The sequence below is a fragment of the Lontra canadensis genome, unplaced genomic scaffold (assembly GCF_010015895.1).
Source record: "Lontra canadensis isolate GAN:19392208 unplaced genomic scaffold, GSC_riverotter_1.0 scaffold80, whole genome shotgun sequence".
NCBI classification, from domain to species: domain Eukaryota; kingdom Metazoa; phylum Chordata; class Mammalia; order Carnivora; family Mustelidae; genus Lontra; species Lontra canadensis.
In genome coordinates this window covers 9,240,662-9,258,889 of record NW_022631074.1, presented here as the reverse complement: position 1 = coordinate 9,258,889, position 18,228 = coordinate 9,240,662, and the positions used below count along the sequence as shown (strand labels likewise).

General features: G+C 35.4%; 1 protein-coding gene across 4 annotated transcripts in view; it reads right to left on the bottom strand.

The window, feature by feature from the left end:
• ARL6 (ADP ribosylation factor like GTPase 6) overlaps positions 1–16,202 on the bottom strand; it is a 47,309-nt gene extending 31,107 nt beyond the window's left edge. The window contains exons 1-5 of one of the 4 annotated variants that reach the window (XM_032882245.1): positions 15,879–16,202; positions 13,081–13,230; positions 6,993–7,054; positions 6,480–6,548; positions 2,006–2,100 (exon numbers count right to left, since the gene is read on the bottom strand). In XM_032882245.1, coding sequence (XP_032738136.1) covers positions 2,006–2,100; positions 6,480–6,548; positions 6,993–7,054; positions 13,081–13,203 — 349 coding nt within the window. In that variant the 5' untranslated portion in view covers positions 13,204–13,230; positions 15,879–16,202. The remainder of the gene's footprint in view (positions 1–2,005; positions 2,101–6,479; positions 6,549–6,992; positions 7,055–13,080; positions 13,231–15,878) is intronic. The other 3 variants (XM_032882246.1, XM_032882248.1, XM_032882247.1) reach the window with 3 other exon arrangements.
• Between the last annotated feature and the right edge of the window lie 2,026 nt (positions 16,203–18,228).

Below are 18,228 nucleotides of genomic sequence, written 5' to 3'. Positions count from 1 at the left end.
ATATAGTCAATAATATTGTAATAACTTTGTATGGTGACAGATAGTAACTACACTAATTGTGGTAAGCACCACATGATATATACAACTGTTAAATCACTATATTATATACCTGAAACTAATGTAACATTGTATGTCAACTATATTTCAGTAAGAAAGTAAAATTAAATTTAAAAAATTTTAAAGTTCACATATACCTCAGCTGAGAAATCCTTCCTTGGGAATCTATCCCCCAAAATAAATTCATCAGTACATAAAGATAACTTACTTGGACAAGGCTTCAGCTAAGGAAACCAAGGTTTCCAATGTATTTGAAGCTGATTTTGTAGGAATCATTTCATCTTTTTGGCAACATTTTAACAGTTTTTGAAGAAAAGTGGAAAGATTAACACAAAGGGAATGCATGATCAAAAATGCATTCTCAATCCAGATAACCCATTTAAAGACTTAAGTTTTTAGAAGTGAAAGAGTCACATAAAATGTACAGGCTAGATAATTATTACCCCAAATATATGAATAAGCTTAAGGTTGTTCAATAAAATTAACAGTTATTGTGGTTAAACAGGAAGAACTGTTAGAAAGCCTCACACTATTTCCAATCTATTCCTAACAAATACACACTTCTTTTAAACCATCACCTCTTCCTAAAAGTCATAGCACAAAGACCACTTAAATCTTTTCCCATGAATAAAGCTAGAAATGCAGAGTTCCACAATACTTACTTGAGAAATGTATTGTGGAGAAAAAAAAGAATATCCAATAATAGGTAAAATAGAATAAATGGTCGCTATACTCATAGTACAGCATATTAGTCACTATTAAAAAGAATAATTACATATATACATTGACTTAAAAGAATTTCCAGGGGCGCCTGGGTGGCTTAGTGGGTTAAAACCTCTGCCTTCGGCTCAGGTCATGATCCCAGGGTCCTGCGATCGAGCTCCGCATCTGGCTCTCTGCTCAGCAAGGAGTCTGCTTCCTTCTCTCTCTGCCTGCCTCTCTGCCTACTTGTGAGCAATGTCTGTCAAATAAATAATAAATTTATCCTTTAAAAAAAAAGGATTTCTGGCATTTAGTGTTCTAATTTAGTTTAGTTTAGTGTTAGTTTAGTTTAGTGTTCTCCAAGAATAGGTAGATGCAGAAGAGTGTAGAGAATATGACCCCAAATTAGTAAGTAATAACAAGAAAAAAATACCAAATTGTTAGTACTGGTATTTTGAAAAGAGGGTAGGGCTGGCAGTTAGAGTTTAAAAACAGAAAAGAGGGGCCCCTGGGTGGCTCAGTTGGTTAAGCATCTGCCTTTGGCTCAGGTCATGATCCCAGAGTCCTGGAATCGAGTCCAGCATCAGGCTTCTTGCTCAGCCGGGAGCCTGCTTCTCTCTCTGCCTCTGCCTGCCACTCTGCCTGTTTGTGCTCTCTCTCTCTGACAAATAAATACAATCTTTAATAAATAAATAAATAAATACAGAAAATATCTGTTTTAGAAGAGTTCTCGAATAAATATGTAAGAAATGCTGTATATATATACATGTCTGCAAACATAGTAACCAAAATAATTCTAATAACAGTTCAAATACATGGATTTTTACTTCTTTCTTTTTTTCCTGTCTCCATTTTTTGCTCTTGACACATATTATTTATGCAATCAGAAGAACATTTTAATTTTGGGGAAAATAAAGGTTGGAGACCTGGAAAACACTGCTTTGAAATTTAAAAAATACAAGATGCTATCGGTAGATATGAATTCTGAATAATTACTGTATTTTAAAATTCAAAAACAAAGGGGAGTAATACATTCATTAATGTACAGAGCTGTTGAATCATTATATTATATACCTGAAACTAATAGAACACTGTATGTTAATTATGTTTCAGTAAGAAAAATTTTAAAATTGTAAATAAGAGAGAACTACATAGAACACTTCTGCCAATACCAAAGAGCAAAAAAAAAAAAAAAAAAAATCTTATATAAACAGATCCTAAAGCACAGATATCACAGACACACTACCTGGATGATTCAGCAGAGTATCAAGTTCTTCTTTGGCTACAACCATTCTTAATCTATCACTACTATCAATGACAAAAATAATGGCTTGTCCTTCTCTGTATAAAGAATGAGAAAAATTAAAGGTAAATTTATACATTTTTCCACGTTTGCATTCATTTGCATTTCTTACCCTCTGTATTATCTTTTCATTACGTATTAGTTTATATGAGTGACTAATACGTTACCATTAGTCATATTTCATATAAAATAATTTATTTTAGGTTGGTTGATAATATGGTAATTTAATGCTTATTTCATAATTTTTAAAAATTATAAATAAAACTATAATCCTATTACACAAATGCAATCATTATTAGTATTCTCGGGTAAATCAATTTTGTCATTTTTTTTCTGTATATTCACATAGAAGTACCTACATTTGTACTTAAATGGAATCTTGTTGTTTTATACCCTGCCTTTCTCACATACATTTCCTTGATCTTTTTTTGCAGTATAGTTTGAACTACTTTTTAATGAAACATTAAAGTTCTACACCAGTGTTTCTCAAATATTTCTTACCATAACCATAGTGAAAAATACATTTTATATTAGGATGCAGTAAACACATAAGTATATGTAACTACATTTGAAATAAGTTTCCAGAAATAATACTTACAAATAGCTTTTATTTTATTCTATTTCATTTTTTTTTTAAGCTGAAAACCAGCCACTGAAATGGCTTAAGGATTCATTTACCGAACACAGTGGTACTTAAAAAAAAATCACTGATTCCCTCTGCACCTTTCTTTTAATGATTATAAAATATCCCATTGCGTGGATATGTCATCAAATACTGTGAACCTAGAGATTCTTTTTAATTTTTATTACTGTGAAAAACTTTGGAATAAAAATCCTCCTAAATACATTTTTAAAATTTCTAGATATCTTAAGACTTGTAATTAGGAATTTCTAGGAATACATACAAAATTTAAAGTTTTAGGTAAACATTGACAAACTGTATTCCAGAAATACTTTAACAATTTATACTACCAGTACTTCTCTCACCCCCTTTCCAACACGGCTCTTAACATCCTCTTCCATTTCTGTCATTCTAACAACATAATATTTTATTTTATTTATTTATTTTTTTAAAGATTTTATTTATTTATTTGACAGACAGAGATCACAAGTAGGCAGAGAGGCAGTCAGAGAGAGAGGAGGAAGCAGGCTTCCCGCTGAGCGGAGAGCCCGATGCGGGGCTCGATCCCAAGACGCTGGGATCATGACCTGAGCCGAAGGCAAAGGCTTTAACCCACTGAGCCACCCAGGCGCCCCCAACATAATATTTTATACTGTATTTCATTAATTGCTCGTAAAGTTCACTATCTTTGCATATATTTATTGGGCCTTTTACCTATTTCTGTGAATCACTTATTTCATTCACAAACTAAGAATTTAAAAGTTCAATATCATTAGCAATTACATGAATATAAAAATAAAACACTTTTGAGTACCATTTTCTCCTATCATTTAAAAAAAAATGAACATAGGTTATCACCAGTCATACATTACCTGTAGCCACAGAAACAGATATGATTGGAAATATCTGCCAATAGTTTTAAAAATGTTCAATCTCTTTGAGCCAGTAATTACATTTCTGGAATTTATGCTAAGGAATCATGAACTATGACAAAGATTTATGCAGCAAGGTGTGTTAACTGGAGGATTATTTATAATCTTCAACAACTGAGAATAGCTTTTATGTCCAAAAACAGAATGATTAAAAAACAGGCATAGGCATATGAAAAAATAATAAGCAGCCAGTCATTAGTTATATTCTTTGTATGTCTTTCCTGATTTATTCTGATCATTGAATGTTATCTAAAAAAGCAGGGTAAAAAACTGTATGTGGTACATAATTTAGAAGACTCTTTTCTCAATTATGTAAAGTATATATTTTATATTTCAAAAGGAAAAACACAAAAAGATTAACAACGGTAAATTTATTAGTAGTGAGATTTATAGAAAAAAATTTTATATTCTTTTCTATATTTTCTAAATATTAAAAAATGTGTACTCCTTATATTTTATACTTTATTTTTCATATTATAAAGATAATAGCAATAATTATACAATAATCAAAGTTACAATATCAAATAAATAACAAAGTAAACTTCCTTTCAAATCTTAGTGTTCCAAAAACAAATGTTATCAATGGTTTGGTGCACATGCCACTAAATTATTTTTCTTCTCTATATATACCAAGTACATATTTTTGTTAAGAGTAGTAATATTCTTTTTATAATTGAGATATGTCATTATAAACAGTGTTCAAAACATTTTCTTCTATCTATATCTTTGTCCACAAGTGCTAGCCATAGGATACTTCTTCAAGAAAAAAAAAATACGGCTAGAGAGCAAGAAAATTTTTCATTTTATTTTATTTTATTTTATTTTTTTTTAAAGATTTTATTTATTTATTTGACAGACCGAGATCACAAGTAGACAGAGAGGCAGGCAGAGAGAGAGAGGGAAGCAGGCTCCCTGTCGAGCAGAGAGCCCAATGCGGGACTCGATCCCAGAACCCTGAGATCATGACCTGAGCCGAAGGCAGCGGCTTAACCCACTGAGCCACCCAGGCGCCCGAAAATTTTTCATTTTAAAAGATACTGATAAATTTCTCTGAAAAAGATGTTACATTCCCACCATAAAAGTGACTTATTTTGCCATAGTAGACTTAATCTTTTTAACCTCTTTTGGTCTAATAGATTAAAATGCACTTGTTCTTTCATAATTAGAAAAAGACAGATATAGTCTATTATTGTAGATGTCTCCATAGTAACCAGATTCACTATTCAACCTACAATTTAGCTACAGCGTTCCTAATTAATTTCTTCCAGTAAGGTTTTGAAGGAAAAGGAATTAAAATCTGAAATGGTTCCTTTTCTTGAAACTATTTTCTATGTATTTTTGTTATCTGTAATTAAAATAAATGTTATTTTTAAAATAGTAGCTAAAATAAACACATTTAAATAAAAAAAGAATTATCAACTAACTGGAGGAAGAAGAAAAAAAAATCCTAAACTGAAAACTCAGGTTTCCTTAAAAAAAAAAAAAAAAAAAAAAAAAAAAAAAAAATCCAAAAAACCCCCCAAAACAATTCACATTTCCCCAGAGAATTTAATGTAAGGTACCATAAACGTGCCACTTTTCCTTTACCAAACTGACTCTCAAATCTGAAGAACTCTTTTCTCTGTATCTCAGAGGTCCTCTAGATCTGTACAATTTAAACATGATTTCAATCTATTAAAGCACTCATTGAAAAGAATATCTGTAAAAAATCTCCTTTGGCTGAGGAAACACAAGGTTCATTCCCACATTAGCAGGAAAGAACTATTCAATAAAAATTAAAATCTGACCTGGCAGTCATCTCATTACCATTCCAAGGCAAGAATTCCTAATGACAGAAGGGCAGTTAGTCAAGGGATACTGGTGTAAGTTCAGACTCCAAAAGTAAGTTACATTGCTTTTACATGAAGAGTCCTTGCAATATGAACAATTAATGAATTCGTTTTACTACCACACGCAAATCCTGAGAGGGCAAAATAATCTGGGTACTAGGAACTTGACCATTCTTAATCTGAAGTAACTAGTGAGCACTTTATTAGCATATGCTGAAAAATACTTGTTTAGAACTGCTTTTAGAACAAATGGATCAACTGTTAGTTACTACTGTTATTTTAACTAAATTTGTTTAATAAATACTTACTGATCTATATGTCTGGCATCATACTTGACCTTGAAGAAATAACCTGAATAAGAAATAATCCCTGCTCTTGAGCAGTTTACACCCTCGTTAGAGAGGTAGCTATGGTACACGACTTGAAGACATAAATAGTATGGTAAAATACTGTGTGGACACTGGGAACAGAGTAACCAGGCAAAATGGTGGAATTTCACAGAGGAGGTGACTTCTGAGTTAACCTTAAAGCATGACTATATTAACTTTAAACTGCAACAAAATAGAACAGGGCATTAAAAACAGAGAGAGAAGTATATGCAAAGATGCAAGGTCATGAACGGTCTGAAGAATCTGAGAAACAATATGAACTATGATTATACTTTTTCATTATAAAACATTTTCACTTTTTCATTAGAAAATGTGCTTAGGGGCGCCTGGGTGGCTCAGTGGGTTAAGCCTCTGCCTTCACCTTGGGTCATGATCCCAGGGTCCTGGGGTCGAGCCCCACATCCGGCTCTGTGCTCAGCAGGGAGCCTGCTTCCTCCTCTCTCTCTCTGCCTGCCTCTCTGACTACTTGTGGTCTCTCTCTGTCAAATAAATAAATAAAATCTTTAAAAAAAAAAAAAAAGAAAATGTGCTTAAATTATATGAAAAATAAATAGTGACTCCTAGCCCATGTAATCCTTTGAATTTGTTAATCATTTTTATTAAAATGCATTCACCTAGTTAACCAACACTTATAAACATACTTACTTATAATAGTGTTCCCAGAGATTTCTGTATCTTCCTTGACCTGACATGTCAAACACTGTAAAAGACAAACTACAGAAAAAACAAAACAAAACAAAACAAAACCAAACACCGAAACAAAACAAACCATGACTACATTATAAGATACTAAATTAAGGTATCACTTTTACTTAAAATTTTAAATTGTTTTCAAAGAAACAACCCTTGAATATACAATATTAAACTTGAGCCAATTTTCAAGTATGAGTCCCACAAAACAAATTTTGTAATATAAATGATTTTGTAATGAATAACACATAAAAAAGATGCTTTCCTTGCTAATGAGATTATCAGAATTTGTCTAAAGTCTAAATTCTAAAAAATAATCCAGAGGTAGTGGTACAAATAATTTACCTTCTGTGGACTTCTGAAACAACAAATTACTTTTTCTAAGAGTAGAAAGAATGACTAGGTAGATCTAATATTATCACTTTTCACCCACAACTTCTTAGTCACAAGTATAATAAAGTGAATTACCTGGATGATTTGAATTTCTCTATGCTGAATCCTATGGTTGGAACTATATCTTGTGATTGAGCCTTCAAGAGAAAAGATAAATTGAGAAATCTGCAACTACAAAACATGAATTTTCCCTTGGGCTAAAAAAAGCATCCAGGTTTCCAATTCTAAAATTTGTCACTGAGGAGATGACAATTAAACAAAACTATAATTTTTGCAGTGGGATCACTGTGTGTGAATTCTTTACAGAAGTTTAAGATTTATTAATTACGAAATGTTTATGTCTTAATTCACATTTTGTGGCTTGCTGCAAGTTCCCATAGCTGTAAAGTGGATTCATGAGTCATTCTGAGTTCACATATAGGACTTTATAATCTTTCACCACATACTTATTGAGTTTATATATGCTACTGCAGACTGTTCTCATGTCTAGATGGTGAATCTACATGGTCCCTGCTTTCATGGAGCTTATTATCTAGAGAAAGTAAACAACAGTAACCCGGTAAACTACAAGTGAACATGATTTCAGACAGTGTTAGGTGTAGTGAAAGGTGAATTGGGGATGGGAGGCAGTGGGGGAGGAGGGATGGTTTGGGGCATGGGCAAAGGATGCTGAGAAAAAGTCTCTCTGAGGAGGTCATATCTGACCCAAGAGTGAATATGAAAAAGGAGAAAAGTTATAACAAGATCTTGGTAAAGAACATTCCAGTCAAAGGAATTAGCCAGTACAATGATCCTAATGCAAGCAGGAACTTGCCACTCAGGCAAAGTATAATGCCTGTATGTCTAAAACATACTGGGTAAGCAGACAGCTCTATGTAACAAAGAGCTGTGGAGCCTTGAAGGCCATGGTGGGGAATTCTGTATGGAGAAGAGATTACAAGGGGGCAAGAGTATACCAGGAGATCTGTTAGCAAGTCCCAAAGGCAATTAAAACACCTTAAACTGACAAGACATTAAATGCCTCCTAACACTTCCACCATCAAAACTATTCCTCCTTTTGAATAAAAAACACCATCTACTTTCTGATAACCTAGGAGTTATTCTTGACTCCTCCTTTTCTTACATTTTTTATGTAAGTTGGTCCTATCTCACTAACTTAGTTCAGGCCCTTATCATTTCTTGCTTTGATTTACTACAAAAACCTTCTAATTACTCCTAATCGTTAATGTGCCTCCTTAGACTAGCTACTCAACTTCTCCAAACCTTAGTTTTCTCAAATGTGAAATCTATTATTATCTTTAACTTGTAAAGTTATCATGATAATTAAATGAGTTACTGAATGCAATATACTCAACACAGTATCTGGTCCATTGGACATATTCAGCAAATACTAAACAAATACCATAAGTATACTGTCATTAACTTTAGTCTTTCCAATTTTCTCTATACAGCCACAGTACAACTTTAAAAGAAAAACAAAAAACTTTTAGTTCATCATGTTGCATTTGTGTGAAAACAGGAGTAGAAGGTAAATTGTTGCTCTAAACCATTATGTTCAATTTGGTAGTCCACTTCTGGAAATTTAAAATTCAAATGAAAAGACAGTAGCTGAAAAGTCACTGAAACTTAATCACCTTATAAGTAATGTAGTAGTGAAAAGGCCTCCCTGGAGATGCCTGGTTTTGCCTTTCTAAAGCTTGTTTATTCAGCTTTTCTTTCCATCCTGTGAGCTGCCTTATTCTTCCAAAAATATCATTCTGTTTATGTTAGAATTTATTTCCTGCCATTCAGATTCCTGCCTCAGTCCTTACGGTATGGTTTCTTCACTGCACAAAAAACTTTGGAATAGTTTCCTAACTTTTGTTGTCCCAAAATACTCCATTGTTTTGACTTTTGATTTTGATCACAATTATGATAAAATCACCAGCTATTACTATTAGCAAAAAATACTAGTAATAAAAAAGTGGGGAAATTAAATGTTTAAAGAAATCTCAGAAAATATACCTCAAAATAGTAGCCCTATCTTCACTGAACTGTAATTAGAACACTTGCCTAGCCTCTCCACAATCACCCAACTTCTTCACAGACTTTTTTTGTTTCCAGAGCTTCTCTTTTAACTTGCTGTTCTACTTAACAAGGATAAAATTAATCAACTTTCTTCCCATCACTTTTTTTTTTTCTTTTAAGGATAGAGAGAGAGAGTACACATCAGCAGGAGGATGGATAGAGGGAGAGGGAGAGAACATAAATCTGGATGATGTGGTAGTATGACAGGATTTATGCTGGCAAAGGGAGGTAATGCAAATTGGGAAAAAAAGGTACTTATAGGGTACATTTCTAAGAAAATACACTTAAAACCACATTCTTGAGTCATCAGGTTAAAATGTCTCCCCACCCTCATTCATCAGTTTAGAAAACACCAGCAACCTCAATACATTGACAATAAATCAGCATTAAGATAGCCTAAAGCCAGTTTGGGTCCAGAAGTATCTAGTTATCTAGAAACTGATTTTACCCACAAAAAATAAGAGACACAACTATAAAATGAGTTATGTGAATTTTTTTGCATTGTAGATTTCTGTAATTAACTTAATTCATTAAAAATTATGTTTCCAATAGTGGATGTAAGTTCACAAGAGATTTCTTCAGTTCAGATACATGGAGGAAACAAGTGTTTTATCTATACCTGTGTGATAGAAGTTTTGAGGTCTTTAAGAAATTCTATTTCAAGTGGTCTTTTGGCTATCAACACCAAATTAAAAACAAAAACAAAACAAAATAAAACAGAAAAAAAACGCAAAACAACTTACTGTGCTCTCAGGATCTAGAGGTCAACTCTTCTGTGGAGACAGGATAATTGACTAAAGACTAAAGATTAAGTCTCAGGAAGTGGTATCAGAAAATAGGTGATCCCCTTAAAACAGCCCTATAGCAAGTCTAGGCTAGTTCCATAATTTACCAGAGATAACAGAGAAACAGGGATGCTGGAAAGCATTGGAAGATTAATTAAAAAGCCTTATTTATTGGCTGTGTACCCAGGTTTTCCTGCGGGCTCTCCCTAACTAACATGGTGCATTAGACAGGGTTAAGAGGTCACAAGGCCAGTTTGAAATGGGGGTATTAGAGTATTTTAAGATCACAGACAGAGTACATGGTATCTCCCCTTTCTGACCCAAATCCCTAGACATGACAAAAGAAATTATGAAAAGAAAATCCCTAAGTAGGTTAAAAAATAAGAGCAAATGTCTTTAAAAGTACATCCTTGTTCGGAGAAGAAAGGTATTCCCATTCATATCCAAGATTATTCCTATGGTAATAACCATGTCTTGGAAAATCCCTATAAGATTGGGGATGATGGAAAGAGACTGTAATTTCTATGTTGTTTTTTGAATGTTATTTCTGCCCATTTGAGTACAGCAGACATTGGGAACTGGTCCATTTTGTGGCTATATATTATTTTTAAGAGAAGGAAAAGTGAGGGGGTGGGAGAGGGAGAGAGGAAATCCCAAGCAGGCTCCACGCTCAGCACAGAGCCCGATATGGAGCTCACTTCCACGACCCTGAGATCATGACCTGAGCCAAAAACAAGAGTCAGATGCTTAACTGACTGAGCCACCATGGCACCATTTTGTGGCTATTAATGGTGGCTCTGGTTTCAGTTATTTTCTACCTATTTGAGAGTAATTTTTTTTTAAAGATTTTATTTATTTATTTGAGCAAGAGAGAGAGAGAGAGAGGAGGGGCAGAGGGAAAGGAAGAGAATCTGGAGCAGACTCCGTGTGAGCTCATAGCCCAAAAGAGGGCTCAATCCCAGGACCCTGAGATCATGACCTAAGCTGAAATCAAGCATCAAGACACTTAACCATAGCCACCCAAGACTAGTTTAAAAAATTATTATTATTATTATTATTATTATTATTATTTTCACTTTTGAGGCAATTCCTTAATGTAGAGAAAAATGTAAAATGTAAACCCCTCTGATAGACTAGGCCCTTACCTAAAAATACTTCCTTATACCCTTGATTACTGCTGATAGGTTTACCTACAGAAGTTCAGGTCATCAGTCACTGAGATTCTTAAGCATTAACCCAGCCTGATCTGCTCATAGCTGATCTACAGTACTGATTATGGGCCAAAGCACAATTGGATATGGTTCTACTTTAAACATATACTCACTGTTCTCTTAAGTTCAATTCTGGACCCCATTCAACTGTGTAGGATGCTTTATCTCCCTTTTAAGAACTGATAAATTTCTTATAATCACCTAGATCAGGAGATAGATTTCTAATGTATGTGGGCTTTTTTAACCTTTTTTCCCTATTTCACATATAGAAAAAACTTCATTAAATGGTATTTCTCTAACTCACCTCCTTCAATTTATTCCTCTCCATGGGTAGAGAATTACTCCTTTGTTCAGTTTGTGGGACAGAACCGAGCATTCTTGGTTCTGTGTCTCTCTACTCTCTCATTTTAGTGCCATATGCCTCTCACAAGCACTCACTCTCATCTGATCTTAGCCAAGAAATGACTCTAGAAGAGTAGGATCTTTCCCCAAGGAGGAAACCCCAAAGTTTTGGGAGGTCAATCTCAATACAATGGAGTGTTAGTAAGTCCTCTAAACAGACCTAACCCTTGCCCTCCAAAATTAAATAAAGCTGATATTTTTTATCTTTGCCTGACTTCAGCATGCATACCTCAGCTGACTCCCAATTCAGCTGAGGAACTCCTTAAAACACCTGAATTGCCTTCCAAATCCATTTTTGGTTTCTTATCCTGACCATCTCATACTAACTCCCAACGGAAAATACACCAGCAGTTAGCTGTTCTTATGTGGTAAACGCCTCTATGTAGAAGGGAATAATGACCAGGGGAAAAAACAAACAAAAAAAGAAATAATGGTGTTTTTGTATTTCAGAGCAATCTCCAAAGGTAAAACTGAAGCTACTGCAAAAGAAAATGGAGTAGTAAGGCTGCTTATTCTGCCCAACCCAAAACACTGTCTGGAGGCAACTACCATATTTAGGAGCAATTATTTCCCATCCTCTAGCCATTTAGTCATTAACAGTATCAGCTTCTTAGTTTCTGCCCTATCTGTATGCAGTTTATATTATTTTTTCACTCTACATTTTTCATTAATTCACTAATGGCTTTTGCCTAAATAAGTGTATTTACAACTGTAAATGTTAGTTGTCTATCCAATATCCATCCTCCTCTTCTTCCATACTTTTAAGACCCCTATTATTTTTGGAAGCAGCACTATGACCTGCTTTAAAAAAAAAAAAATCCAGCTTCATTTACAGATAGGGGTAGCCAATGAGACAGAAGTTGGGAATCATTACTTGGTGCTTCTGGGTAAGTTCTTTAAAGAAGGCTTATTTAGCAAGTGGGCCTCTTCTTTTGCCTTGTTCTTTTCTCCTCCCTGTGACTTAGAATACAGTTAACCAAGGTGACCATGTGGAGATCTTGAAGATGAAAATGGTGCACTTAGAACAGCAGGACAGGAAGATAGAAGATGCCTAGATGTCTCATGACTGACTACATAGCTGCACTACCAGCCCTGGAAGACCTCCACTGGACTTACTTAGATTAGAAAAAGAAGGTTCTATCTTATTTAGTCTACTGTTATAAGGGTTTTCTTTTTATGTAGCAAAAACCCAACTTCTATGTACCATGTGTTGAATGTGCTAGCTTTACTTATTTTTCAATTATTAAAATTACATGTTCATATACTTATTACTTAAATGACTTAAAGTCATTCTGCTTACTATTACTGATATGCATACCACATTCCTGGGAAGCTGCTAATTATCCACTGAACCCATAAAAATGATTCACCATTCCCTCTGTTTTGTTTCTCTTGTAAAGAGGGAGCCAAAAAGAAAGCAATGCTACCTAAAAGTGAATTTCACAAATTTGTTAGGATTTTTTAAGAAAAAAAAAGACATTTGGAAAATATTCCAGCTTAAATAATCAAGACTCACCTATATATCTGCATAAAATACACTGTAAATTATGTCTGATTGACATTTATTACTTTAAGGTACTATAAGGTTAATAGGATTTCAAAATATGACTATATGAAGTAATGATGGCAAACAAAATAATTCTGCATGTTAACTTTCTCTAACAGAAAATACATAAAGCATCTAACAAAGATACTTACATTTGAAGGTTTAAGTTTGTTAATGATTGTTGTTTTGCCACTATTATCCAGCCCAAGGCACAAAACATGAACCTCCTTCTTCTTTAGGCCAAGCAAGCCTGAAAGTCTGTCTAGCAATCCCATAATGTGATTCAAATATTTACAAACCAGCTACAAATTAGAAAGTAAAAAAGATATATCAATCACAGGCAACTTAGGTCTGGAAAATATAAGCATGATCATAAAAAAAAAATTAATAATTTAAAGACACAATCAGAAAAGCCATGTTAATGTAGCATTGTATTTACTAAACAAAGTTTAAGCTGATTAGCACAAAGGAGCCTTATCTGAAATGCAGATTGGCAGCTTATATCCCTAGGCAACACAAAGAACAATGCCCTTGAAATAGCTGTATATGTCTTCTGGTAAATTATAATATTTAAGATGAAAATATTGTTAAACTCAGTATCACATGGAGTCTGCCACTTGTGATCTTGAAAGTATCTGTAGCCTTTCTAGAAACCCGGAACAATGTGTGGGCAAAGGAGTCCATGTAGAGCCAAATGCTAAAGTTCAGAAAATAGAAGGCAGATCAGAAAGGAGAAAAACTAAGATTTTGGTTACACTATTTGAGCTAAATAAATCTTCTGAAGCCAACCCCACTGTTGTACTATGCAATAATCTGAAGCAATAAATATTAAATTCACTGTTTTTGTTTGTTTGCTTGATTATATTTGGTTTAAGTTGCATTTTCTATCAAACAAAACAAATATTAACAGATATATTTACTTTAATATATACTATATTGCTACAAATATCACTTGCTCATAACCTGCTATGAACTTTCTAAATGAAACTTTCCAAAGGGGTTCCCCTTGGGTCCATCACTCCCCAAAACATTATCATGGGAGAAGAGAGATATCCCTGTTGCCAGCCCTCAACTGGTGCAGGGACTGCTACAGCAATGACTACAATCTGCCTACGTCCAAAATATTTCCCATTACTCTCCTAACCACCATTTTCAAAGTTCTCTAAATATTCATCTAATTTGATTGATTTATTCTCCTCTCCATCTAAAGTTCCAGGAGCCTGTCATCCCGCAACTCCTTTAGTATTTTTTACCTCACACTATCCTAAGCAAGGCCCATACCTTGAAGGATGTGAAGCTGCAGCAACTTAAATGATGAGGTTTCCAAGACAACGTTTCAAATGGAAGCGGCATCGCGGATTTTTGCTTAGGCCCCTTGGGGGAGCATACTGAGAAATTTCAAAACCAAATTTCAATGATGTGCAGAAAAGGGCAGGCACAGTGCCCCACAAGAGCTTGGGGCCTATAAGAGATTCACAGTTGTCTTATCTAAGGGATGGGTTTGATTTCAGGTTCTCAGTTGTACCACTTTTCTCCTTGTGTTGGAGACTCAAATCTCACTCAACCCATTCCTTTAAATCTCAGCTTAAGGAACATTTGTAGAATCGACAATACGTTAGCCTTCTAAACCATGAAATAACTTACACAGACTACTTTAATTCAAAAGTAGATTTGCTATCCTCACTTTGTTATTTATTGTACTGAACATATTGATAAAAAGATAATATCTCACTCCTGAAGCAAATAATACATTATACGTTAACTTGTTAAAAAAATCTTGTTTTCCATTTTCCATACAATTTTGAACAAATTTTTTTAAAAAATGACCACTTCTCACATCATCATCCTCTGGGCATCCACTAGAAAGCACTGACTGTCAAACACTTGATACTTGAATATTCACTTTCCAAAGAATACTGGATTGTGATTTTCCAGCCCTTTTTCATAGATTATTAAAACTAATGTTTGTTAATGAAATATTTTGGGACATATACTTCAGAAGTCAATTGTTCTAAAAGATGTTAATTATAGCCTTATACATATATGTTTCTATTTCTTAGTAATCATACATTTCTGTAACTTTTTACTTTTCCCATGTATGAAAGGAGCATAGATAACGATTTAAGCCACTCAACATTTGTTCACCATGCCCTCTGCGCACAATGGGAGATAAAGTTTTATATGTAGCTCCCTATGCCTAAAGCCATGATTCGCAACTTTGGCTGCACCCTGGAATCAACTACTGAATTAGTATTTCTGGTGATGGGATTAGGGCATCAGTATTTTAAAAAAACGACACAGTATTTCTGATGTACAGTTACTACTGAGAACTGCTGGCTTTCAGAACGAAGTCCACGTGCAGCTTTTAGGGTTCAATATGGCTCTGCTCTATCCTTAATTTTTTGTTATCTTACTGTTTTACTGCGCACCAGCCAATCACATTCTCCTGGTTGTTATCTGAGAAACTGCTTTCTAAAGGATTACTTGCTGCCATAAAAGTCTTGAAGAATTAGGATGTTATCCACAGTAAAGAGCTTGGAAGGTAGTAAGCCGCAGACAGTAACAGGGCAAAGAAACACACCATGAATGGTACTGCGTAAACTTAAAAAAAAAGTTCCTAGAGTGAATTATAGCACATTTTTAGTACTTCAAACATTTTTATTCGTGTTTGTTCTTGAGGATGACATTTCAAACATTTCCCACACACCAAATAAAAACACGAAATCTGGGCGGTGATAAAACCGAACAAATTCGCCCAAACCATGAGCCTTCTGAGATCCCTAGTACTAACCGCATAAATCCTCTGTCCTTTTCCACCTCTTACACTTTAGAAACAACGGTACGGAGTGAAAAACAGTAAAGCAAAGTGCAATTCCAAAATGCGACAGGAGCGGTGGTGGCGGCGGCGGCGCTGGCTATAAAACAAGGGCGGAGGGAACGGGAAGCATACCTGGTTTTTGAAGTTAATCCTGCGGGCCCAGGGGCTGAAGAGAACAGGAACCGACCACTCGCTCGTATCCGTTTGTGGGATAAATATCGAGCGTCTCTCAGCCTTCGTCTCTATGCCGCCTCTGTAAGAATCCCTGCTCCTGAGCAAGGCCGGTTCTACAAGTTGGGTGAACCCGCTGCCTGTGCCTCAGCGGGAGCATCAGTGGCTGGGCCGGCGCCTAGGCGCGTGGGGTTCCCTTGGCAACCGGACGTTCTTCCGGTCCCTAAGCCACGCCTCCTTGAACTTCTAAGTGTAGCCTTGGTGCTCTTGTTTACGGGATTGAAGACCTCCGGGGAACGTCAGAGGCACACCAAGGAATATTAAAGGTGTGAAGACAGGTGGCGGGGTGAACGGCCGCCTTCTTGCGAAGTGAAGCGGTGTCCCAAATGGAGCATGATGGGAGTTGTAGGCGTGCGCACAGCCTGCTGGGAAATGCTTGGCGTCGCGTTCGCTGTGTGCGCGTTTTTCCGCCCACGTCTTTCTCAGACTCGCAGGAAAACATCTGCAATTCCAACACGCTGGGGTGGGCGAGGAAGTACCTCTGCGTTTTTACCGGGCACGCGCAGAGCGTGGTGGCAACGGCGGAAGAACACAGCTGGCCACGCGTGCGCCAGTTTCCCCGCTGCCCTCCCACGGAGGCTTTCCGGGGTCTTATAGGCCACAGACCGTGGAGTCCTGAAAACTGATACTGTGGGTAGGGAGTGGAGATAACACTGGTGTGAAAAGTCGGAAGCGTGACTTGGCAGAGGAAGTATGCCTGTACCCTGGTTTAGCTGTGTGATCGCCTAAAGAGATTTACACTAGCCATAATCGGTGATGAGATTACTGTCCCCAGAATCAAATCCGTAGGTGGTCAGGAAGAGAATAGTCTGAATTCTCAACGTTAACTACCTTTTAAAAATTGCACTGAGATTTTATAGTAGCAGTGATACGCCAGTTGAAAATATTTAGATTTACTTATTTTTCCACATTTTTATAACCTCGCTTTCCAAGGGACAGACTACATTTGGAATAATCTTTCAACTTACCTAGCCTCACCCTTCCCACCACCCACACCAATGAGTGGTTTTCATGGATGAAACCCTTCCTCTTAAATTTTCATCTACAGTTTCCTTTTTGGCCAAGAGTATGGGACACCCCCACCACCACCACCACCTCCACCAAACAGACACACACTAGCTAGGGTTATGTTTTTACCACCCTGCCTGATCTTTGGCCTATTAATTAATTTTACCTATTAAGCGGACTAGGACGGTGAAAAGAGACTACAAGAATTATATAAAATTAATGAGGGGAGTGTTTATGTGGATGATTATAGGGGTATGTTTTTGTTATGTTTCCAAATTTGTAGCAGTGGTTGTTTTACAATGAAAAAGAGTATGGTTCTGGGTAAGTGACTCTTGAAAGGCTAAAACTAACAAAAACCCAATAGTTCTCTATTCCAAAATGTTCACAATGTCCTTGAAAAAAATTGGGAGTATGGATATATTCTTCCTAACTGTGTGGCCTTAGGCCATTTAACCCTTCTCCATGCTTTAGCTTCCTCACTTTCAAAAATACACTATCTCATTTGGTAGTTTTGAGGATTGAATAGATTTAAAACGTATGTTGTTTGGCACATAGTAGGTGTTCAGTAAATAAGTTCCTGTTTTCCTTTATCCTGAAATTTTTATTATATGGATAGGGTTTGACCCAATTCCTAAATATTCTGGTTCATTAACTTCTGACTTAAATCCATTTTCAGGGAAGTACTGATTTCTTTTCTTGTGTCAGGCATTTGTGATTCATTTTGATGAGACTTGGAAGCTAATTTCCTTGTAGCCTGAATATGACTTTTTTTTTTTTTCTTAGAGTTAAGTAGAAATCTTATGTTTCAGGAAATGTTGGTGTACAGACTTATTTTTTCCTGTTTGGAGTTGGTATTTTTCTGCTCTTAGGTTTTCTATTTTTGCTTAGTACAAAACATTTGGCGAAAATTAGAAATCTGATTGGGAGATTGGATTTCCAAATTTTCAGTAAATTTAGCCATATACATAATTCTTTGACAAAAAAATAGCTAAGTAAATTGTTATCTTAGATAAGTGTAGTTGATGTGATGGCTTATCATTAGAGATTAAATAGTGAAACCCACAGTGTACTCAATAACATAGAAAATGCCAGTTTTAAGAATATGTAAAAGTTTAAAAACAAATATTTCATATGGTTGAAACTGCATTTTGGTACTTTGTGAACTGAAACTGCTTTTGAGTACTGAAAAGCTCAGCATAAAAATTATTCCACTTGATTTAATAAGTTAGTTTGGCTGTCTTCA